The following is a 26,973-nucleotide window of genomic DNA, read 5'->3' as shown; positions in this document are numbered from 1 at the left end:
ACTCACAATTCTTTGTAATGAAAATAATTTTCTATCAGTCTCTGATTTGCTAACATTTGATAAAATTATTATTGTACATTTTGAGGAAATATTTTACATAAGACATTTTGTTTTCTTTATAATTCAATAATTACTTTGAGTTACAAGTTTGAAAGGCAACATAAATTGTTGTCACCATATTGTTTGAAATATACACCTGTTTGCAAGCTTTTGCCTTCTCCTTTGCTGTTTATTTGAGACCTCAGACATAAAATTAGATATGAGTGGTTCATTGATTAGTTCATTGTAGTCAGATGTTCTACTGGGAAAGAGACAACAAAAAAATCTTTCAGAAAAGCAATGTGTGCACAGTAACCCTAAATAACACGGTAAGCCTTTTAGAGCTATATTGAATATATATCTTAAAAATATAAAGTCCATTTGATTTACATAGGTTTTAGCTTAGGTATCACATTCTGTCATGGTTCATGAGACAAATCATTTATAAATTTATGCATGCGACATAAATATTCAGATATTAATTTTTTTCTTCAGATTCCTCATCAGAAGGGTTGCAGCCATGTCTCATGAGGGGAAAGAAAGATTCTGATACACCCAAAAAGAAAGTTTCATTTGACATGTATGGCAAAGAAAACCTCAGGAATCGACCTAAATCTGCTGAGTTTACATCTAATTATTCAGAATATGACAGCCTATATCTCCAGGAACTTGCCAAGCGACGAGAGTTAAAGGATAGATTGTATCATGCCAAGGCTAGGGCACTTGAAATACGAGGATCAGATCCAGATGTCCGGCATCGATCCAGGAACCTTCTACATTTCAGATAGTTTTGTTCCTTTAGTTACATGTATTGCTTGTCACTTGGGACTGCTGAAGACATCATTGTGGTTATTTTACTGTAGAGTCATTTTTTAATACATGTCATTGTGTCATTCTTCAGTCCATATTTTTATTATATGTCATATCACCCAGTGACATTGCAGCTGATAAAAGGTATCATATTGGAGACATCTGACTGTATTTCACTCATTCCAACAGATCATTTGCAATGTTTTGCTGTACTGGTCATTGACCAGGAAGTCTTATTCATGATCTGTCGTCTGTCAGTCTTTTAGCACTAGTTCATTATAACTTCTTGGAGGATTGCCATAAAACATTCATCCCATGGTCCAGTTGATCAGACAATAATGCTACAAGAGCCATGATGACCACTGCAGTGGCCATCTTGAAAATATTGTTATCTATACTCCTCCCAAATGGATCACCATGTCTACATGCAGTATTCACAAATAGACTTCTTATAATATCTAGTTGGTCCTAAATCAAAATAGTGTTAAACATTCTTCCTACATGGCTGCCATGACAACATTTTGAAAATCATGTAACTACTCCCCCAGAACAGATAGACATATTGATATGGGGTTTTCAACAAACGTCTTCTAACAATGTCTGCTTGGTCTTATATGAAAATGGTGCCAATGTGACATCTAATATGGCTACCATGGCAGCTAATTTGAAAATCACAAAAGAAATATATATTAATAATTTATGTTTTTGTTACTTTTAACTGTACTTTTTTAAACACATTATTGGCTATAACATACAGAAGAAATGAAAGCAAAGTGCCTTTCCCAAAGAAACAATAATACAGACAACCCAGACTTGCCTGAACAGGTATTCACTCTGCAAATCTTGAATTACAAGTCTATCGCCATATCAACTGAGCAAATATGGCTGTCTCATTAATAAAAAGTCAGGTATATAAGATATAACATTTATTTAGCCATGCAACATTTCATAAAGAAAAGTTTTGATGGAGAGACTTTACCAGTTACTTTCAAAGTAAATTCTGCAATTCAAAATGCCACTTGTAAGCAGTTACTTAAGATTAATTTAATAAGTAAACTTAAGATGTTACTGTGTAAAGAAGCAAGCATCATTCAAATCATGTCAAATTATCATGTAATGCAAATGACTCAAGAAGAAATATTTATAACCGAATACCTGTAGTAGGAATGATACACTGCTGATTTCACTGAATTTTATTTAAGGCACATTCTTATCCCCATTGTGAATGTTATTTATACAATTCAAATCCATCATTAAAAATAGAGCTATTTGAGATCTGTCTGTATCGGTTGTTTGGTAGATATTGGTTGTTTATGTTTTAAACTTATCAATTGTTGTTCACCCAAATGGGGGGGGGGGGGGCCGAGTGGTCTAAAGCGCTCTCCATTACGGATCACTGCCATCTCACCTCTGTCTGCGTGGGTTCAAGTCTAGGATTCGGCCAATGTGGGTATGTGAGAAAAGCTTGCCAGTAGCTTCTCATGGGTCGGTGGTTCTTCCCAGGGTTTTCCCAGGTTCTTCCTCCACCAGTAATACTGGCTACCATGCATAGCCTATCGTGTGCTGAAAAATGGCGTTAAACCCCACAACAACAACAACAATCACCTAAATGGGAATGTAAATGTTATTGTTCAGAATAACTCTGACTAATGACAGTTTGGTTTGCTTTTACAATTCAAGCCAGTAAATATGTATGCAAATAAAGATATGGTGCCACTGCTTGGTTCATTGAAGGCTGGGCCTACATTGACAATGGTGAATTAAATGAAGGATTGCCAAATGGGTAATTAAGGGCATATGTGACACCTAGCAGTCATTCTTAACCAGTGTGGATGAATCCAACTTTGGAGCCCCCAGTTCTTGACCTTACACCAAAGTAAAAACACTGGTCATAAACTACCAGCAGCCAGAATCTGAGACTATTGGAGACCACCACTCTTCACTGTTAAGGTGACTTTCTCAGCATCTTGAACAACAAGAACATGACTTACATGGTTGTACTCTCTAATGGCAAATCAACATGATGGATTAAAAATAAACAGCGAGCTAGTAGCTATTTTCAAGGCCCTACCTAACTTTAGGGAGGTTAAAATGTTACATGTGTGGGTTCTGAGCACAGAAGAACATTCCAAATATCATATTGATGTTCAGAAGTCAACAATTGGTCTAGAATATGCGCAATTATCACACCCGTCAAATGCAGCATGGCTGTTTCGTCTGGTGCTAGCTTTGAAAAGCTTGTTTGCTTAAAACAGAATTTGGTTCCAGACTGATAGGAACTGTATTTTTCTGCCCATGCTGATTCAAAATTAGAATTCATGTAAGATACTCGGTTTATTTATTAAAGGCAGTGTGAAAAAGTACAAATTTGTATTGTTTAGTGAGTGGCTATAAGGGCTCCTTTCATAGATCAGCAGACTCATAATCAAAGGATTGTGGGTTTTATATCTATAAGTCAACCCAAATTGACTTTCTTATTGTGTCCTAGGGAAAGGCATTTAGTTGCCATTTCTTCTGCATGATATAGCCAGTAAAGTATTGAAAATTGTATTCAAAACCAATCAACGAACAAGTTTTAAAGTTTCAAGACTTTTATTCCAGATTTCCAGATATCATTTTGCCAATTTTAAATCTGCTTGATAGCATATACTGAGAGTAAAAGAAGCATTACCAGTGTCCATTTATGCTGTTAGCTTTCAGAAGTTTTTAGCAGTGTTTCACAAACAGGGCTTCATAAAAAATGAGAAATGAGTGGGGAGACTCAAAATCAGAAGCTTAAGGGGTGAACCTGTACTTCTTGCTTTGTTCCTCACAACAATTATGGACAATATGTGCAGTACCTAACCGTAGCTTTAAATGAGTATAATGTTCATGTTTCTGAGAGCACAGTCAGCAGAAGGCTAGAGAGTTTAGGATTCAGGAAATGCTAAGGATGCAAACTTCAGTTTCCAAGAATTGTGTATCACATATTTCGTGGCTTAAAAAAAGACATAACTGCACAGGTGAAAACCAGTAGTCAGGAGTAATTTTGAATGATGAAACCAAAATAAAGGTAGAGGTCAAATGTTTATGTTAGAAGACAAGCTGATAAAGAACGGCAACCAGAATGTCTTAGTCTGTAAAGTGCACACTTGCCATTCAAGAATATTTCAGCAGTGTTTTAGGGGTTGCACTGGTGTTGGAAATCTGAGCCCAATGGAGGGTAACTTTGACACTGACAAGTATACCAGCATCACCGTTCCGGTGGCCTAGTGGTTAGAGCGTCTGCCTCGGAAGCGGTAGGTCATGGGTTCAAACCCTAGACGATTCATACCAAAGACTTACAAAAATGGTACTAACAGTTGCCTCGCTAGGCACTCAGCATTAAAAGATTAGTGTTAGGACGGTTGGCCTGGTGTCAGGAAAATGTGACTGGGTGGGACATCATGCTACATGTCTGTGGCATGATGCCCCAGTGCTAGACATCACTATAAACTGCCACACTGCAGACATCGTAGTGATATGACTGAAATTTTTTTAAAGCTAGTTAAAAATCCAAATCACACACACACACATACCAGCATTCTTTTATAAAACAACTCTGGAGTCAGTAATTGCAAATTTGTTTCCACCATTTCCAGGAGAGTAAATCAGAGAGAATTTAAAAAACACTGAATCCTTACCTTGTCAGTCAGACCCCAGACTTCAATATTATTGAAAATATGTGTCAAATAAATCCCAGCTATACTAAGACTTCATGAAATCAAATTTAGGACTGATTGCATTTGTTGTTTTTGACATATGGGATTTTCTCAATGAATATTTATCAGAGGACTTTATCACTCCACACCTATGATAAAGAGCCAGGAGATGAGTTACTTGGTATCATTTTCTTTCATAATTTGATTTGTTAGAAATGGAAATTATTTTTTTTCTTCTATAACAGCAACGTAATTGACTACTCACAATGTCCTAGTACATTACATCTGTTACTATCTTCTTTGGAGGATGAGTGGAAGACAACAAAGGTTTCAGATCCTGGATCCAACCCAAGGGAAGGAGGAGTGAGGTCAAAGGTATCATTTAACACATAATATGGACACTTCTGTGTAACCTAAGCTCCCCTAACTTAAAGGTCATAATGTTCCAAGAGGATAAGGTTTTCAGTAATTGATGCAGTTTACTGGGTGTTGGTTGCTGATACTGTAAATTTTTCATAGTTTCACGATTGTTAACCTAGATATGAAGTCCCACACACACTGAAGACTTGGCAACTTTTTTTTATCAAGTCCATGTTAGTGGCAAGCGAGCTATAGCACTCACACTTCCAGCATTGGGACCATTGTCAACAGTTTATTATGGCTTTCAATTCAAGTTTTTCCATTGCAGATATCTCCAAAACTCCTTAATAGATTCTCATCATACTTGGCATGAATCGTTATGAAGCTCAGACAATTTCATTCTAAGCCATGCTTGCTCAGCTTACCCATTTTATCTTGAAGTCAGTGTCAGAGTCATAGAAATTTTGCATTAGTTTTGGTTCTTATTTATTCATTTGCTTATATTTCCAAAAATCCCTCGATAGGGTCTTGTCATGCTTAGCATGAATCATTGTGAAGCCAAGACAATTAACTCAAAAACATGATTAGCCCTACGACCAGTGAGTCATAGTTAGTAATATAAAATTTGTTTTGGACAAAGCTAAGCCAATTTATTCTGTGACATACACATTATTCCCTTCAGACCTTGGGGTCATGGTCAGTCATAGAAACCTGTTGTTAGTTTTGGTTGCTGTAAGATGCACTTTGTGCCTCACTATATTGTAGTGATAACATCCGTGCTTGTTGTAGATGCATATTGCTTCCAATTATCCACAAAAACTATTGACAAATATTAAATGATCATAAAAACAGACTGTACTGAGATGCTAGGAAGTAGCTAAACACTGATATCTAGAAGTGTTTGGCCTATTATTCATTTTCATGCTTTTCACTAACCAGTTATGCAACTTAGCTTTAATGTCTGCATGCCCACTTGGAATTGAACTTGCACCTGTCTGCATGCCTGTTTGTTTATCTAGGAATTTACCTTGCACCTGTCTACATGCCTGTTTGTTTATCTAGGAATTGACTTTGCACATGCCTGCATGCCTGTTTATCTAGAATTTGACCGTACATCTATATACATACCTTTTTGTCTTGGAATTTACCTGGCACCTATCTATATGCGTGATTGTCTAGGAATTTACCTTGCACCTGTCTACATGCCTTTTATCTAGGATTTCACCTTGCACCTATCTACATGCCTGTGAATTGGTTACAGCATTGTCTCCCTTGTGCATCGGTTGTTTTCTTGTAACACAGACATGCTTCTCGTTTTTTGTCTTGATTTTAATGTGCAGGAATTAGGAAAAGTACATGGAAAACTAACAAGTGTATCAAACAAATTTAGAGCAAATATTCACAAAAAATGTACAGGTAAACTTGTTAATAGTGGCCACCCACTAGAAATGGTAAAACTGGCCTTTGTACACAGGTGATCTATGTACATACGTTCACCTTTCAAAATTGGTTTTTGATCTAATACCATGAATTAAATATTATTATGGTTATTATTATTATTGTTTTATGTGCACTATTCACCAAAATCAGAGAATACAAAACACTCCCAAATGTATGTTTCACAAAGGATTATTATATCCTGACCACTATCTGTCCTATAAACTAAACCATGAATGATTTAAAATGATCACTGACCATGGTTGTTTTGTGCAGCATGACAAAACACCTATTTTCAGTGCTGATATACAACTTATATGACTGTAAAACAGAGGACTGACTCTTTGGTCTGCCAGCTAGTATAAATTAGGTTTGGAAATAACAGTTCATTCTTCAGAAACAATATTTGGATCAGCCATTTGCTCAGTTCACCAAGAATCAAGACAGTCGGTTTATGTGAAAGGCATGTGATGAATAGGGAATTAAAAACAAGAATCAGTATATGGCTATTCTTTGTGACACATGAACCAAAACTTTGCCTTTTTAGACCAGTTTTATATTTTGAATGACCCCTGACTCTAATGAAAAGGGATGTAATTCAAATCACCTCTCAAAGATAAATCATTTCATCAAAGAAAACTTTACAGGCATACAAGATGAAGATATTGAACTATATCTGTCATACTGGCACAAAAAAGTGGGTACCATTTCAGCTGCAATAACACGACTTTTCTCACCATCCAAAAATTGTTTTACCTTCTACACTAGTGATAAACCTGTATTGTTTTTTAATTTGACTTATTGACACCTTTGAGTTGCAATGACAACACGACTGGAGTACAGTGAGCACAAGAGATACAAGAAATGTTTTAACATTAGTTCACATGATATTCACTTTATCAAAATGATGCTTTCCTTATGAAACAAGTTTGCATAGACTAAGTGATCACTGTAAATACACTCCAGTGACTGCTTAAGGCAGGGAGAAACTATTGTATGGTTAGGATACACCTGGCCACCAACAGCAGGATTCAGCTGATGACCTTTATCTAGGAAATTTGCCCAGGTGAAATTGGAAAATGGCCATTCTGACCATTAGGACAAGTTTGAATATATATGATTAATTTAATGTATTGATAGGCTGATAATGAATCTTTTATAACATCATAAATATTATATTTTGTCCTCATTAATCATGTAAGGGAATCAAGATTGACTGCTCCTGCTGTAGGAATGGATCCTGCTTGAATGTTAACTACAATTTATTATGTATGCCCTTTTAATCTGAAAAAAGAGTAACACATACCCTGCTACAAACAGCAGAGCCTAATCTGTCAATAGATTACATGACAACACAGATCTATGAATATTTCGTTTTTAGTTTTAAGAATAGAACCTAATGTGTCGATACCTTAGATGACAATACAGATCTATGCCCATTTCATTTGTAATTTTAAGCATAGAACCTAACCTGTCAATACATTACATGACAACACAGATATGCCTATTTCATTTGTAATTTTCAGCAGAGCCTAATCTGTCATTACACAACAACACACATCTGTGCCTATTTCATTTGTGATTTTAAACATACAGCCTAATCTGTTAATACATTACATGACAACACAGATCTGTGCCTATTTCATTTGTTGTTTTAAGCATAAAGCCTTTCTGTCAGCATATTACTGGACAACACCGAAAGATCAATGCCTACATCATTTGTAGTTTTCAGTGCAGCATTGATTCAAGTATAACAGTATCTGATTCTCTATACTTGTCTTGCTGAAAATTGAAGACATCTCTGTTTTACTGTATTTAAGTAATTGGTTTGGATGTATTTTTGTCTTGATTCCAAAACCTATAAGACAAAGATTACAATATCACTTTTCCAACAGTGTTGCCATTGTTGTCAACATACATGTTAACATAAAGTTTTGCATTTAGCTCATTTTTTTTTTTCATGTACAGTCATGAACTTTAACTGTATTCATCACAAAAGCTACACTTATCACAAGCAGATCACAGTGACTTATTTTCATACTCCAGTGATTACCCGGTACATAAAGTTTTTGCTGTCAGCTTCGTTTCTCGGACACTGTTGTATGTACAGTCATGAAATTTGATGAGTGTATTCATCGTGGACAGTAATAACTCACCAGTGGCAAAGGCAGATCACAGTTGCCCACTTTTCTTGATCTAGTTACTGTCAGGTTTTTGGATTTGCCACTGTGGAGCAGGTGAAACATAGCTTACCAGGAATGCCTGTTATTCCTGTTTAAAATTACAATGAATATTTATAAAAATACCATGCATTTAAAGTTATGATGAATTTTTTTAAAAATTACCATGAATTACATTTTAAATTACCATGTCTAAAATTACCTTGAACGAGTTTTGTCTTACTCCTGATATGAATCATTGTAAATAATTTTGTTGCAAATGGTAAATGTTAGTCATTTGACACTGCTTATGTAATTTATTTATTGCAAGTATGTGCGTGTGTTGTTTTAACTAAATTCTCTTTTTATAAAAAGCTAGAATAGCTTGCATTGTATGCAGTTATTGAACATTCCGTCCACAGGATTCAGGAGAAACTTTTGATTTGGATGAAATATTTTCACAACTTTGTATTCCTCCTTGATAAGAATTTCCTAGATTTAAATCAGAGAAGGAAAATAAAGAAAAGAAATTAATTGTTGTTCATTTTTCATTTGAAAACTCTTTAAAACTCATCAGCCTTTTCCAGAAGATTTGAATTGCTTGAATGACTAGGGATGTCACTGTTAACCAAGATAGCATCATCACTATGCCCCAGCCTTTTCATGATGATTTGAATTATGGGTATGTCGGTGTAAACCAAAATAGTACCCTCAATAACAATACCCCAAAAATTTATGGATTCATGTTTCTGATGTTAGCTATTACTTCCTCTCCAATTCATTGGTCAAAAAATAAAAAAAAAACCTGAATTATCAAATGAAATTATACTCAGAAATATTTAATATGCCTTAAGACTCATCTTTTCTACTCCAATAACAATCAGTGGTTTTGTTTCATAAATTTAATAAAAGAAAGAAAAAAGGAAAACCCTGATGAAATTTGGGCATCTTGGTTTAGTGCTAAGAGCATTAGCTGGTGTACACATTGGCAAAAATGTATGCCATTTCAAAGTATACTTCATCTAAACGAGTCTATTTTTAATCTGTCAATACACTGTGTTATTTAAAACCAATTTAATGTCGAGTAGATTTCTTATAACTGATGCCTCAAAAATACTCTGTACAAAAATTCTGCTGTGGTCAACCATACGATTGTGTAATACATGTACTTGCTTACAAGCCAAAGTCCAACTGAATAGACCCAGTTCTGTCACTGCATAATGCACAAGCAGATCATTCCTAGTTGGTTTCATTTATAGGCTACCTTCCTCCAAAACAATTTGGAATGATAACTTTTTGAAACAAATGGAAAATGTTTTAGCACAGGAGAAAGAAACATATACTCCGAGATATAAATAATGATCTTCTCAATACTCAAATAAGGAACAAATGGATGGAATTTATTGAATCATTAGGCCTAGACCAGCTGGTAAATGAGCCTACACTATCCTACTTTCTTGACAAGAAAGGTTAAATGCAAGAAAAATACACAAAACGATCACTTACAGAGCGTTCAATTTATTTTAATGAAGAACAGTTTCTCAATGACCTATATAAAGTTCCATGGAATATGATCCAACATTGGGATGATACAGATGAAGATATGAGGGTGTGGACTGACTTATTCATGGATGTGGTCTCTAAGCATGCACCACTGAAAGTACATCGAGTAAAGACTGAAATTCAACCTAATTGGCTTACTACTAAAATCCTAGATGCTATGAAAACACGAGACCAATTCAAGGCTATGGAAAACCATGCACAATATAAAGTATGGAGAAATAAAATAACAAGAACGATTAAAAAGCTTTAAAAAAACTTATTATCAATCATTGCTTGAAAACAAAAAGAGCAACACAAACTCCATTTGGAAAGTCTTCAATGAACTCACTGGAGGAACACACAAAGATCAGACAAATAAAATTCACTCACTTCTGGTAAATGACACCATAGTCACTGATGACACTGACACTGCAAATGTTTTCAATGATTTTTTCACCAACATTACCACAAAGTTAAAAGAACCAGTGATAGAAAACAACAGCAGCAAAATCTCTAAGGAAGTATGTTTCTCTATCCCACCAGTATCAAAAGATTTTGTTAAAAAATGTCTCAGTGAACTTGATACCAAGAAAGCTACTGGACTTGATCAGATTGGTCCATGGCTCATTAAATCATCTGCCTCTGCTATTTTAATAGCATAATATTCATAATTAATTTAAGTATAGCAACCTCATCTGTCCCCAAAATATGGAAAACTGCAAAAGTAACTCCTATTCACAAATCTGGTTCTAAGGACGATACTGATAACTACCGACCAATCTCAATACTACCAAACTTGTCAAAATTGATTGAAAAACATGTCCATGACTCATTCATGTCATATTTAACCAAACACTTGCTGATACACCCTAATCATCAGGCTTTAGACAGAAACATTCCTGTGAGACTGCCTTGATCTCCCTAGCTGATAAATGGCTTCAAACACTTGACCAAGGTAGAATAATAGGATCTGTATTTGTAGATTTCAGGAAAGCTTTTGACATGGTGGATCATGAAATCCTTTTGAAGAAACTGAAAATCTACCAGCGTGATGAAAGAACAATTAGATGGTTTACTTATTACTTAAGTGAGAGAACACAACATGTTTACATAAATAATGTTCTGTCTGAACCTGGAACAATTAGATATGGAGTACCACAAGGCTCAATTCTAGGTCCATTACTATTCATTTTATTTATTAATGACCTACCACTTTTACTAAGAGACTCAATATCATCTACAGATCTCTATGCAGATGACACAACATTGTCAAACATCCAAAACACAAAGCATGAACTCGAAATTTCTTTACAGAATGCCCTAAACAAACAGGAAAACTGGTGCACATGCAATGGCATGGTGGTAAATACTGGTAAAACTATTACTAATCTCAACACGGCAAAAAAGGACAAATCTTGATAGTGATGAACTATGTCTGACATGGAAGGATAAAAATGTGCAAATGGTCTGTCATGATGGACTATTTGGTGTTCTGGTAGATAATAACCTATCATGGACTGAAGATATCAATCAGTAAAAAAGTCAATTCAAGTTTATGGCTTCTCAGTAGGATAAGACATTTTCTCCCTGAAAGGCACAGAAAACTATTTTATAACAGTTACATACAACCCTATATAGACTAATGTAATACAGTATGGGGTAATTCAAATGATAAAAACATAGCAAAGCTGGCACATCTTCAAAAAAGAGCATTTGGGCTAATATCAATCCAGAAAGAAAGCAAGGAAAATTTAGCTGGTAGGTTAAAAATATTACCTATTAAAGACCGAATCTGTTTGAGAAAAGCCAAATTAATGTAAAGGTTATCTCATAATAATGCTCCTGAATATTTACAATCACTATTCCAGTATAGGCTACCTGGTAATACTCCCCACCTGTGATCCATGTCTACCAAACAGTATGAAATTCCCACACCAAATAAAAAGAGTTATTTAAAAAAAGTTCCAATACTCTGGAACTCTGCTCTGGAATAGTATTCCAGTTGAGATTAGAAAAGCCCACTCTATTTCCTTCTTCCAAACCCAATATATCCAGTGGCTTCAGAGATGCAGCTAAAATAAATAAATTCCTTGTATGAGGGTCTCAAGGTAGATTAGTTCTAAGTTAATTGTGTTACCCCCTTTAAATTATTATTATTATTATTATCAGGGTCTATGCAGTTGGTTAGGAGTAATCAGCAGAACCAAACAATTCCCAATTTATTATTTAAATGGCTCGATAAGAACCAAAAATCCAAGTTAGTTACTGTGATTGTGGAATAATTTTCAGTGTCACAGATACTTTGTAGTGAAGGAATCAGCTTTGTAAACACCTGAACTAAGAGACATGTTTCAAAGTGGGCCTTGTATGTCATCTGTAGACCAATTTCATTGTAACTAGTATAGTATCCATTGACACCATTATAAACATCAAAAGATCACATTGCCATTTAAAATTGTTTCCAAGCCATCTTACACACGAGTTAACATCCACTCCTTGCACAAATGTCAACTTGCAGCCATGGAATGTTTAAGCTCATCAGGTTTAGTCCCACAGTACTAGAAGTATGTCTGTCACATAATGAATTTCTCTTTTAGGTACAAACTGTTACCCTTTGATCAAGTAACAGTGTGCAGATGTTTTTGCTTTTAAAAACAAATCTCTTTTACTCTGAAAATACATTAATATTTTAGTATTTCTAGTTTTTAGACTGAAATATTCTTGGAAATTAAAGCCATCAAAAATCAACCCAAAGAAGCTTATGCCCAACTTTTTTGATAAATAAAGATGAAAAAGTTTATTGTATTGGAAATGATACATCTAGCAGAACACACTGTCCAACAGATAGATGGTCATGTCTCAAAGTAGGTGGGTAGATATAATTAATCATCCACATTCTGTCCGTCTCAGTCTCTCTAAATATTTTAATGCTGTTTTACAAATAAAGAATCGAGCCATAGTCAAATTTATAAAATTATAAACACTAAACACTCTATGCCTAGAATGGATGAATCTCCACATTCCACCTATCACCAGTTATTACTCAAAAATTATATATTCAAAGTTCAAACAGACCACTAGCAAATTTCAAACTCCACTTGACTGTCACCAGCTATCATTAGAACGGACCATTATCAAATTCCACACTCCACCTGTCACCAGCTATAATTGGAACAGACCACTATCAAATTCCACATCTATATAATTGGAACAGACTACTATCAAATTCCACATCTGTCTCACACCAGCTTTCACTCCAATGGATCATGATCAAATTCTAAACTCCACATCTGTCACTCCAATGGACCACTAACAGATACAACTCCACATCTGTCACCAGCTGTCACTCTAATGGACCACTAACAGATACAAACTCCACATCTGTCACTCTAATGGACCACTAACAGATACAAACTCCACGTCTGTCACCAGCTGTCACTCTAATGGACCACTAACAGATACAAACTCCACGTCTGTCACCAGCTGTCACTCTAATGGACCACTAACAGATACAAACTCCACATCTGTCACCAGCTGTCACTCTAATGGACCACTAACAGATACAAACTCCACATCTGTCACCAGCTGTCACTCTAATGGACCACTAACAGATACAAACTCCACATCTGTCACCAGCTGTCACTCTAATGGACCACTAACAGATACAACTCCACATCTGTCACCAGCTGTCACTCTAATGGACCACTAACAGATACAAACTCCATGTCTGTCACTTTAAAATAATTTACTCAAAATTCCACTGGAAAATTAATAATTTTGTTTGAGGAAACCTGTGACACATTACATAATACCAACTAGTGCTGGTCTAACTAAAAGGATGTGGCTGCATTAATAGCTGGGTACTAAATGATTGCACTATTTGTTCTGAATGACGTGTATAAATTCAGTATGTAAGAAAAGGTCCAATATTGTTCACCTGGGAAACACAAATGCAAGCTTGTTAAAGCGTTTTGTACATGTAGTGGAAATTGAAATGAAAGAGACATTTGGAGCATTTAGTTTACATATTGTCTATTACACCTAATAAAATCAGAGTGTTTCTGATTTCATGCTAGGAAAAAATTAAAAGGTTGGTTGGAATAATACTTTTTTAAAACTCCTTTTCTCCTCTCCCTTTACTGAAACTGAATCATGGCTGCATGCCCTAATTGTATTCCTTTAACAAAAGGCCTTGTCAGTATTACTAAAGAACATGATGTATTACAATAGATCAATGCATTCTACATATTTTCTCTCTAGCAAAGTGGTAAAATTTTGTAAAAGAATCAATTTCCTTCAGTGAATCTGTTATGCAAATGAGTAGGTGTTCTCTCCTCTGGCTTTCATCAGTTAGTTCATACTGAGGAGAGAATAAAACCACCATATGATGATTTCAACTGCTGACATCAATATGTCACTCAGGTGCTTGTACTGAACAAGTATTCCTACCTAATAGTGACTAGTTTTAGATTATGTCTGTCAGCACAATACTAGCTATATGGTGCTAGGCATCCCCAATGTTTTATTAGTGAAGCGGCACATGATCTACAGAGCTACTGTATGGAATGTCAAATGAAAGAAAGAATTATGTACCATTTGTACAGATGGATGGAAAGTGTTGTTGTTGTTGTTGTTGTAGGGTTTAACGACATTTTTCAGCACACAATAGGCCATACATGGTGGCCAGTATTAATGGTGGAGGAAGAACCCGGAAAGAACCACTGACCCACAAGAAGCTACTGGCAAGCTTTCTCACATACCCACATTGGCCAAATCCGAGACTCAAACCCACGCAGACAGAGGTGAGATGGCAGTGATCCGTAACAGAGAGCTCTTAAACCACTCAGCCACTCGGGGCCCCTGGATGGAAAGTGATTATTATGTTTGACTCTACTAATCATTGCTTAAAAGTCAGATTTTCACATGTTAACTCGAAGACAATTCCTTCCTTAAAGACTGAATTATGGACTTGTTGATTAAGACTTTTATCAAACTGTAAGATAGAAAGAATAATTCATAAAAGAATGCAATCAAAAACCTTTCCTTTCAAAACTTTATTTCAATATCAGTTGGCGTTAAGGTAATAATGTAATTCACTCAACTGCTGCAGATTCACACCACAACACAAAATTTTAAACTATTGTCCCTCAAAAATGTCTTCCTGTCACAATTACTCCAAATTAGCTGAATATTCATATACAGTGTCTTGACTAAAGTACCCTAATGTGGCAGTCCAAAACTTCACGAATCCCATGGGTCTTCACCAGGGGCTAATTCTCTACCACCAAACAGTTTGCTTTTATTTTTCCATGTTACCATCTCTGCATCAAACTGTTTATTAATCCATCTGCCAAAAGGATAACCACACATAATAAAGGCCATTGCTCCATAGTATACATAGAACTTTGGGTTCAGCATTGAAAATTTCCATGCCATCTGTAAGAGAGAGAGAGAAATGATTTTCACTGAAAAAGTTCCAGTAGGCATAAACGTTCAAGTAAGAATTAAATTCTCAGACATTTAAGAAGAATAAGTAAAATAACTGGAAAATATGCATAAACAAAACAGAAGCCAAAATTGTATCATTTTAAATCCTGTTTTTTGAAGTACAGCATTCAGAGTTGTCTTTTGACCATCAAACAAGAGGAGATGCCATAATCATAATCATCAGGAATGAGTAACCTGTCCGAACTAGGCTGAAAACACATTCATAATGTATTGCACTAAATGATTCATCCATTCCTCTAATTCCAGAAACTTAAATTCCATCAACATTCTGTAATAAAACTAAAGTCATAAGCATCAGCTATCCTCAAAATGATCTCCATCTGACTGTTCTCTTTCTCTCTATCTTCATTTGTCTAACTGACTGGTTTCTTGTTATCTACATTTTGATTTCTAAGCTAAGAAATTATGTTCTATGTACAACATCAGTCAACCATACTTGTGCCGAAGCACTTTTTTTCCCTACCTGTGTCTACAATGAAAACTCACATTCAAAGGTTTATCCCTGAAAGTTTAATTTCTGGAATTTCATCAAATAATTCAGAATATAGAATTTTCAATAATTCTGTAAAATCCTAAATAGATGCATCTTTGAATAAAGCAGAGTGCAGTTTCCACATAAGTCTGATAAGAACAATACCAGGGTACAAGATGTTTGTGATTTTAGACAAAACTGACAGATCACCAGAGCAGAGATAGAGCCACCTACTGATTAACCTCACAATTTATTAAAAAAAATATCAGTCAGAAGCAAAAATGAATTCTCAGTAAATACATAACATTTAAAGAAATGCAAATTTAACAGTTTAAAGTCACAACTATTTAAATTTGTATCTAAAATAAAGTAACAATCATGAAGGTGATGGAACTGCTCTGCCATGCTAGATGGCAAGCTCTCAGTCTGACTGTGATTATATAACACTCACACCTAACCAGTAATTGCACTGGTCAACTGGCCACTGCCTGAGAGAATCTGTTCATTTTGTACTGGCATGTAGGTGGTATCATCACACTCCATCAACTGCAATGCAATGCGGTATTGCTCGCTTTTTTTTCCACAAAGAACAAATTCAAATATACAAAAGCAGTATGTGGAAGTAAAGAAAAAGAAGCAATTTATATGAATGAACAACTTAATTGGATAAAGAAATCAAGACGAAGTTGTGTGGATTAGCTTGCAAACAGATACTTTTATTATGAAGACTGCAGGATCTGTGTGTGCATTTGTCATTTGGATTTTTAACAGAGCTTTAACAATTTTTCAGTCACATCGCTACGATGTCTGCCGTGTGACAGTTCATAGTGATGTCTAGCACTGGGGCATCATGCCACACCCAGTCACATTATCCTGTCATCAGGCCGACCAGTCCAAGCACTAACCTCTTAAAGCTGAGTGCCAAGCAAGGCAGCTGCTAGTACCATTTTTACAGGTCTTTGGCATGACCCGGCTGGGTTTGAACCTGCAACCTCCCACATTCGAGGCAGATGCTCAAACACAAAGACAACCCTGACAGCATCTCTGTTTAAGCACAACATATCAATGACCTTTGAACAAAGTTTCTCTGCTGCTTTGCTAGTACTTCCTGTTTCTCATGCAGGGAATAAGCTACACTAATTCTTGATTACTAGTTATTATTTAACCTGGACCAAAACAAGCAATAAACACCAATGAGATTTCAATGTGACATATTTCAATGTGTGACACACCTGTAGTGTAGCTTTCCAATCGACCAAAGTAGACAATATAAAATTCAACATATTAACTGCGCATTAAAGTGGTTATTAAATGATGAGTTAAGTACTTCATTATACATGTGGTACATGTTTGGAATGTATTCTAAATGCTGAACATGCTGCTGGGTTTAAATGGGGGGGGGGGGGCAGGTTATGAACCATGTCATTTTGTTTTAATTTGCAAATGGCGAACAAGCATTCTCAAGTCTTTTTCATATTTACTAATAAAAGCAAGTGCCTATGACTGCAAATGCTGTTTTAGATTAATTCTATATTTGAAGAATAACAAGGCAAACTAATAATTATTCATGACTGCTGAAGAATAAAATAACTTGCATACGGTAAGGATTGTTTTGTATCGATTCTCAGTCTCTAGTATTGATATGTGTATCAGTACAAGCAACAAAAGTATCGATGAATCATTTCACCCCGAAGTATTTGCTGATCATTTTTTTCACAAGAAATGGTAGTGTATACACTTTGTAAATTAATAATAGCCAAATGTTGATAGTGTGTATAAAGAATTAAAAATGTCCATCAGTGACAAAAACTGTTTTGATTATACATCATTCTGGAGAAAACCTAAGTTTATGTTATCAATTATTAAACAAAAATATTCAATATGATGATGATTTACCCTAAAATATGATATATTTCAGCCAATTTCATAAGAAAGAGTGACTGTACAATAGCTGTAAACTATACAGCGTGTGAGGTACTCATTCAACATATATAGCATTGTTTCATTACTTCCCTGACCAAGGATATCAATTTCGATACATTTATTGTAAGACAATGAGTGAACTAGTACTGGATTTTTATTATGTATAAATGAGTTTCCAGAATGGAGGGTATGAAAACAAAATACAAAATTACAGCCTGACTAATACAAATGTATTTGTTCCAGTGGGCAATGATTCCCCTACCAATGCTATTAACTAGGATGTCATTACTGTTCCATACTCAATTAGATTTCAACATTATCTTATCACTTTGTTTTTAAACACATGGTATTTATGCTTCTGTAAATGTATCGATAACCAGGAAATGGCTCTAGATTTCATTTTTGTAATCATGCCATATTATTGCATTTATTTCCCTGAGCTTATTAAATGTTATATTAAATGAAATGAATATTAAGGATGATCCATTATAAATAAACACCAAAGCATTTTCTCTTTACAAAGTTTGTATTCCCAAACCCTTGTACTTCAAGCAAACAATGTCATATGGCATTGAACATCAAGTTGTCAGTGATAACATAAATCTTCTCGTAAGCATGCAAACATAAAACTAATCCTTGAAAAGATGTACACTTTTATAGTAATGTTAGAATGAAAAATTGCACAGAAAATTGGCAACATTTCTGGTGTGGAAAAAGTCCAAAATATTTTACATGTGCATCAAAATGGAGTTCATGCATAAGAAGAATTTATAAACATTTACACATGCTTGTACCCAGCAGAGCTGCACACACACACACACACACACACACACACACACACACACACATAATACCAACATACAAACACACACATACACAAACACACAGAGTCCAGGAACATTGAGACTTTTTATAAGAAGCTGTTTATTCAAGGATATGGGCACTTTTCTACCAGTGGTGAGGCCTGCAATGGAACTGTTTGTGTATAATTTGATTTGAGAAAAATGGAAGAGCTACAACAGAGTCTCATCCACAATCACATATGCATTTTAAGTTACAAGATAAAATATGACAGGTATATAACATTCAAATTCCAGCAACTGATCACAGCAAAGATGAAAAAGATGGGCCCCAAGAGACTCTGTTCATTCCCAATTTGTTTAATATTCTCTCTCTCTCTCTCTCTCTCTCTCTCTCTCTCTCTCTCTCTCTCTCTCTCTCTCTCTCTCACAGACACACAAACACATCAGTGGTCATGAGCAAAGATTTTTACTAATCAGCATCAGGAAACAGTGGAATGATGACCAATAGTCAGCTAGATAATGATTAATATTAACAGCTAATTGAATTAGCAAAAACATAAGAGTAAATTCCTTTCATTGTAATTTTTAAGCTAATTCAAATCTTTGGACATATGACCCGGGAACAAGCAATAGAAACAAAGAAATAATGCAAGAGGAAAAAATGTATGCTCCTAAGAAGGTTCGAACTGCTGCGGTATGATTTAGTGGAAGTTGTCAATAGTCATTTACTTTATATCTACACCACTTGGAGTACTTAGAACTATTACAAGCAAATTATTTTTAGATAGCATGTTGCTTTTGGGTTTTTTTCAGTTAAGATGAATCACATGTCCTAATAATTATATTCTCCCTTAAAAAAATTATACATGTCTCTTCATTACAAGTAGAATAAAATTCATAACACTGCAGTATAATCCCTTTCTTCAATTACTGCTACATTCAGTGTTTTCAACACTTTATTGTCATCTGGAGACAACTCTTGTGTTCAGCAGAGGATACTGTGATGTTGTGTACTGAAGTTATACATCAAATGGAAAATTTTAACATTTTTAATTTGTTCAATGCTGATTTCAGTACTTTCATTGCTTGTATGTTTATGATTCACATTATTTCATACAATGGTAGAATACAGTCTACAAAACAAATTGAAAAAATAAATCTAGTTTGTTAGGAGTAATCTGCATATAAAACAAGACACACAATCCTAATTTGCTGATACATTATGCAATGGCAGATATGGGTCTATGTTGTTGGCAGTTGGATCGGACTTGAAAGCAAAAATGTACACGCTATATATTTATTGTAACTTTTTTCCATTTGCTTGCAACATGAATCCAACTTACAACTGCACCAACCCAGATGGAAAATCTATCAAAAGGACATTTGTGTTTAGCATGCATGTTTCTGTACAAGTCAGATCCAACTGCAAACAACACAGACCCTGTGTCTATAATATTTGCTGGGACAAACTGGAAGAATAAACACGGGCCCTGATCTGCCAGCTCATAATGCACTAGCAGATATGAGTCTATGTTGTTTTAAAGTTGAATCAGAATTAAATACAACTGTTTATGATAGGTATTGGCTAGAAACAGTATAGCACTGATAACTTGGCCCGTTTTATATTTGAAATTATCAAAATGCAATCAATCAAAATGAAGATATCAAAGGAAGAGAAAAAAAGATGAAAAGACAACAAAACAAAGAAATGAAAAGGTGCTTCTTAACAAGTGTGCAGGTTCCTAAATTTTAAACGCAAGGAAACTTATTGCTAACATTACTGTCAGTCTGCTAACAAACCTCTATTTTATATTAAATTCAACAGCAAGTTTAGCCCTCTCTTGTTTGAATCTTTCAGTTCTTCTTCTGTCAAGGAAGATGAGGTACGCCACAGTTGATGGAAGCAAGACAGTTATCAGGTTTCTTTTCACGTGATAGACAACTTTCTTGAAAGTGGATAACTTCTGGGCAGATTCCATAAATCTGGGGGAAAAAATAAAAGAATGAAAGTGTCAGAAGAAGCAAGCTTGCATGCAGACCTAGAAAATAATATTTTCTCCAGGAACAACAGGGGCCCTTGGTGGTCTAAAGTGCTCACATTTACTGATCACTGCCATCTCATGGGGTTTAAGTCTCAGCCTCAGACAATGTGGTTATGTGAGAAAGCTGCTAGTAGCTTCCCATGGGTCAGTAGTTGTTACTGGGGTCTTCCAAGGTTCTTCCTCCACCAGTTATATGGCCAACATGTATAGCATATCTTGTGCTGAGAAATGGTGTTAAACACAATACAACAACAAATTGTCCCGGAACATGATGGAGAAGACTGACAAACATAAAAATTACCTACCTTTTGCAAGCTGACCTAGTTCACATTAGTATACAGAAACATTTAATTCATTTATTACCATGGGAATCAATTTCAATGGTTTTACAAAAAGCGACACTGGAGACAACACTTAAGTTCATGAATCTGAGTAAAAAGTCACTCATTCCACAGAAGAATCATTGTTCATTTAGTCTTTAAATCAGTCATCTGTAGAAACCACAGAGTATTTTAAAAAAGCTTTCCTACAACAATAGTTAAACCTGAGTAACAATTTGCATGCTAGCCAAGACTGTCGGCACTGCTGACTTAGAACAAAACCAGTTTACAGTAAATGGATCAAAAGGACCAAATGTTGGCATAGCAACCTCACAAGAGTCATACGTGTACTGTACCAAGCTGCATGAAAGGTATACAAGAGTTTAACCAAAGATTGCACATTTCACCTCTACAAGGCTTTTAAAAGTCTCCAGTGGCAGCAATGGTAACCGTAAACATTCATTATCAGACAAAAAATGAATTCTGACTAAAGAGATCTTGACTAGGTATAAAAAGACATAAAACAGTAAAATAAAACACACTTTTCTATAAAGACATAAAACAATAAACTAAAACATTCTTTTCTATGATCTCAAATATTAAAGTAGTGGTAACATAATGAATTAATAAAAATAAAAGTCCCTCAAAGCGACTGACCAAAAAGAATTTATAAAAATTTTAAGATAAAAACATGTATTCTTTATATTCTTCAGTGAGAGCAGGTGTTACAACTCAAGTCTTAAAATATCAAATAAAAAGAAGTGAAACCAACAATTTAAGTAAAATCAACATGCAATTTATTTTTCTACAATACAATACAAAGTGAAACTTCAAGATGCACAGTATTGTCAATTAAATCCAAAATAATCCTAAATTTCCTATCAAAAAAGTCCTAAAATACAGACATGGAATTAATTATGAACTAAACAGATACTCAACCAATGTTACTAAAGCATAAAATGAAGGTCACCTTAACCTTTGGTTGTAAGGGTGTCAGATTTGTCTGATCTTCAAATTTCATGACTTAAACTAAAAAAACACCCAACAAGTTACCTTTAAGTACACAAATTAGCCCAAGTTATACCAAAGACTTATAAAAATGGAACTAACAGCTGCCTCACTAGGCACTAAGCATTAAGAGGTTAGCATTTGTGGATGGGACATCATGCTATAGGCTAGCCTAGGTAATTATTGATGGATGCATTTCATTTGAGAGCTACAGTGGCTAGCCTAGGTAATTATTAATGCATGCAAATTATGCTATCTTATAGTCATTTAAGCTTTTTCTACTTTTAGAAAATGGCAATCGTTTATTGTTGTGAATCAACATCAGCTGAAAAAATCTGAAATCCCTTCATGCTAAGATGCTTCTTGCCCAAATTGGTCAAATTCTGCTGAGTGTTTCACGAGTTCAAGTTTATTTTTACATGGTTTTCTAGTTTAAGTGATGGTGGCCTTATCAGACTGGAAAGGAGCACCATATGAACAAACTTGAAGAAAAAAATTAATACCAGGATATCAAATTTGGTCAAATTTTGTGGAGTAGTTTCGGGCAAATTGTTTTCATGTTTGTCCATTTTTAGTAACAGCGAACATATCTTACGACTGATTTTCACAATTTGTATAAAACTGAAAGAGATCTATGGTCAGATGGTTTGTGTCAAATTCTGTTGAGTGAATTTTAAGAAGTCATTTAAAAGCTCCCATTCAGAATTGCAAACACAGCTCCTTCCTAGTCAGGTCAGAGTGCTTACTAAATTAATCATCCATTTTCAAGCACCACTCCAACCATCATCAATATGTATATATGATTTGATCCACTTAATTGGATTACATTATTTCCAAAGTTTAAAAAAAGTACAAATTAAAAACAAAATTTAACTGCTGATACACAGGGGTCAAGCTAGACTTGAATTTTAGGGAGAAGTGACTTCTCATTTTGTATAGGACAGGGAGAAGTGGAGGTGAAGCAAGAAACACTATATATATATATATATATATATAATGAGTTCTCTTATTTGAATTATGCCCTCTATTTCCCAGTATTTATATTAGCATTAAACAAATTGATTTAAGCAATACGTTATTTTGGCCATATGACTCTATAAAAAAGAATAACAAAAACTACATAGTAACAAATTTTAAATGAGTAACCAGATTACATTACTGTAATTTCATGTTAGTAAAACTGCCTAATCAACTACTTGCAATCAATTTTTTAATATTATTTTATTTATTTATACTTTCCAAAATTTCACAATAATGGCACTTTCAAAGATTTCTAAACAAGTTTGAAACAACCCCTGTACCATGTACATGAGGGCAAATCCACACGTCTTCAGATCATACTGTTCATCCTCATTTCTTTATTGCAGATAAAATATGGTAACTATTCATGCATAACACACTAAAATGCATAAAATTACAGGCATGTCGGCTTTAGTCGGTATATGAACCAAATCAAAACAGATGTAAGTGTATATATATTTAGGAGAGGTTTTCATAATGTAAATACTCACTTTAATATAGCTTCATTACAACAGTCCATTGAAAGGATTGCAAATTTATGGTGTATTTATTTGTCTACATACTTGTAGTACATTTAGGCAATGAATAAATAGTATCTAATTTGCTGCTTTTTTCCGTATTTCCACAAGTATGAGCCGAGACAGAAAACAACTTAGACCTAACAACGCATCTTGCGAATTCCACAAAATGGCATTGTCCCAATGTTTCTGACCTACATACATGTAATTGCATTTTAAAGTTAAATCTTTAATAAACTAACACCTGGGCTTTGATTTCAATGAACTGTATATTTTTCTAAATATATCTGCCCGATGATTTACAAAAACAGACATTCAAATAAGCTGGTACTTCCCTGACATAGCAATCTCCGCCATTATTTCCACATTACTGGTTCACTTTCAGTTTCAAACTAATTTTATTGACAAAATAGTGTACAAGAGGCAGTTAATATATATCCAGATCACAAACTCTGATCTTAAAACACAAATTGCTATTTGCACACTATTGTTAAAGTTTCAAAACACAGATTTGTATGTTTTTATCATCAAAGGATAGCATGCAGAAATCAGGCAGTCAGAGTTGCTACCTTACTCAGGAAAGGGTTAATGGTCAATCAGATACCAAAACATATGCTTGTGAATGGGCACGAGTTTGTCAACGTAACTGATATCAAAACTAGGCCAAGCTCCTGATGGCTTGATGAATACATTCACTACAACACTAGAACAGGGCTAAGGCGAAGGGGCATCTCAAAAAGTATAGTCAATGTACCTCTTACAAAATCACAGGGCAAAGTCGTTTTCGCTTTCCTAACAGAAAAAGGTGAAGTTTACATTCTGTAGGTGACTTAGTCGCCCATTTCACCTGGTAGCATGACCCCTGGATACATTTTTAGTTTTAACATTTTATATTCCTTCATACAGTAATCCAGAATAAATCAATGACCTCAACTTTTGAATTGGTGTCACACTGATTTTTCCAATATTTTATTCACAATTTGTTCCTGCTTGCCTTCTCATAGGCAAGGTATGATTACTATCAATATTTGAAATGGCATCGGAAAAAAATGACAAATGTTTATACTGCACCAACACCAACCTATAAACCCTATTGCCAAACTTGCATAATATATATATATATATATATATATATATATATATATATATATATATATATATATATATATATATGTGTGTGTGTGTGTGTGTGTGTGTGTGAATACAATTTTTTTCCTCAAATATTCTGACATTTCTTACTATAGTGGTAGAATTAAGCTAATTCTTTGACATCTATGGGTACGATAACCAGGCCTTTTAATTATTTGTGACAAGATATTAAAAGAAGTGTGCATGTTTGTATGTGTACTCTCTAAATAATATAGAAAACTTCAACATAGATTACAGGGCTTAATAGATTACGAGGCACTTAAATTTGTCAGGGAAACTGAGGAGAACCTCCAGAGGTGAAAACTGCATACACAACAGTTTCCCTATTGCAAACCAAAAGCAAAGAAACGACACTACAGCTGAGCTACTTAGTCTGAACTGTGTTGAAGATGGTTGATATCAAAGTTGAATACGATTCTCAATAATGCAGGATACTCCACCTACCGATTACAAAACACATCTTGTGGTCATCTTAACATGTGATATTCTACAGAATTTACATACTTTCCTAATTGTTGGTACCCCCCCTCCACTAACTTCAAAAACATACTGGATACAAAAAAAAAGGCACTAAACGTAGTCATTTCATTATCAATTTATAATTTCTAACCAGATTCCAAATGTTATGATGGGGCCCAAATACTGTAAACTTGTTGGCAGTTCAAATTCAAGTTTCTTTAGTAATACAGTCGCATATTTGAAATACAATGTGCATCGGTAGGTGTATGTTTTCAAAGAATAGAAGCGATGTCATTCATCATCTTTAATAATCTCAATAATTCTGTACATTTTGGAGTTACATCTCTCTGAACCCATTTATATACGAGTTTCTCATTTTTATTTATTCAATTTATTTTTGAAATATTAAAACAGATACTAGAAATATTGGACGCAGACGATACAGTTTTGTTTTCTGAAATACGCTATAATAGAACCCAGAAAAAGTCATTGAGCAGTCTGCGTGTTTACATTGTTTCCGTTAGCTTGAAACGCGAGTAAGTTTTTTGAGTGTTAAATGTATTGTCTCTACAACGACAAATCTAAGATAATATGTAGTTTTGTTACTTAAAGTGTAAATATTTGCTCGATCTGAACTTTTAAATGCTAAAGAAATAAAAATTGGAAATGCAAATATCATGTGTCCTTGGGAACTTGTGACTGAAGATCGACCCAAGACAGTATAGAGCATTCGCATGCCAGACAGCCTGAAGTTTCAACTCATACAAAAATAAAATTACATACATTGATTTGTCTTAATCTGTAAATCGTTTAGAGTCTAGACTTCCGACTCGCCCGAAAATTTATTAAAGTGGTTGTATAACATTTCACCCTAAGCATTACTTACATCTAGGACACCGACAGGAAGCACGGTAGCGCCATCAAACATAGGACAAGTAACTCTCCATTGTAGTTATTTCCCTTTGACCATAATGTCGGAAAAAGTTAGCAACGTGATGATGGCGTACAAGTTAATACTGCGCAACGTAACACACTTCAGTCGTAACAAACTTTTTCGGTTACATTCATTTGAAAAGCGTATCAGAATGCTAAACGTTGATAATATTTTATCCTCCAATAAAATTCCATATGTAATCTTCCAACTGGTGTCATTCGTTATTTTTCGATCGCCTTGTGATTTTATTTTGTATAATGAGAGGAACTTTTAAGTTCACGGAAATATTTTTTCTTTCCTTTTGAAATTATATCACTTTATGCCATTTTAATATGTTTAATTCACACTCTTATGGCAATGAAATATGTTAAAATTTAAATCACACTTTTATGGCAATGAAATATGGTTAAACCACACTTTTCAGGTAAAGAAATATGTTTAAATTTAAATCACACTTTTAAGGCAATGAAATATTTTAAATTTAAATCACACTTTTATGGCGATGAAATACGTTTAAATTTAAATCACACTTTTATGGCAGTGGAATATGTTTAACTTTAAACCACAAGTTTAAGGCAATGAAATATGATTAAATCACACTTTTAGAGCAATAAAATGTGTTTAAATTTAAATCACACTTTTAAGGCAATTAAATATTTTAAATTTAAACCCCACTTTTATGAAAATAAACACGTGTAAACCACACTTACATAGAAATAAAATATCTTTAAACTGGAATACAACTCTGACACGAATTTTAATAAACACTATAAGTAGTGAATGGGGACAC

The 26,973-nt window shown here is 34.5% G+C and overlaps 1 protein-coding gene and 1 long non-coding RNA gene across 4 annotated transcripts in view; one reads left to right on the top strand and one right to left on the bottom strand.

The window, feature by feature from the left end:
* Nucleotides 1-9,019, top strand: part of LOC149808359 (serine/threonine-protein kinase Nek2-like) — a 39,842-nt gene extending 30,823 nt beyond the window's left edge. For both annotated transcript variants that reach the window (XM_089976105.1, XM_089976100.1), the window contains exon 9: nt 535-9,019. In XM_089976105.1, the coding sequence (XP_089832231.1) occupies nt 535-827 (293 nt within the window). In that variant the 3' untranslated portion in view covers nt 828-9,019. The remainder of the gene's footprint in view (nt 1-534) is intronic.
* Nucleotides 9,020-15,066: 6,047 nt separating this feature from the next.
* On the bottom strand, nt 15,067-26,204 carry LOC149808358 (uncharacterized). Of its 2 annotated transcripts, none has more exons than XR_016424833.1 (3): nt 26,136-26,204; nt 20,534-20,716; nt 15,067-15,463 (listed from the first exon to the last, which is right to left on the bottom strand). It is a non-coding gene; the product is annotated as an uncharacterized LOC149808358 (long non-coding RNA). The 2 variants fall into 2 exon arrangements; XR_016424834.1 differs by having other exon boundaries at nt 26,033-26,150.
* Nucleotides 26,205-26,973: the final 769 nt, after the last annotated feature.

Source organism: Sinohyriopsis cumingii, chromosome 1 (assembly GCF_028554795.1).
Source record: "Sinohyriopsis cumingii isolate HCF-2022 chromosome 1, ASM2855479v2, whole genome shotgun sequence".
NCBI classification, from domain to species: Eukaryota; Metazoa; Mollusca; class Bivalvia; order Unionida; family Unionidae; genus Sinohyriopsis; species Sinohyriopsis cumingii.
This window is presented reverse-complemented; position numbering and strand designations above follow the sequence as displayed.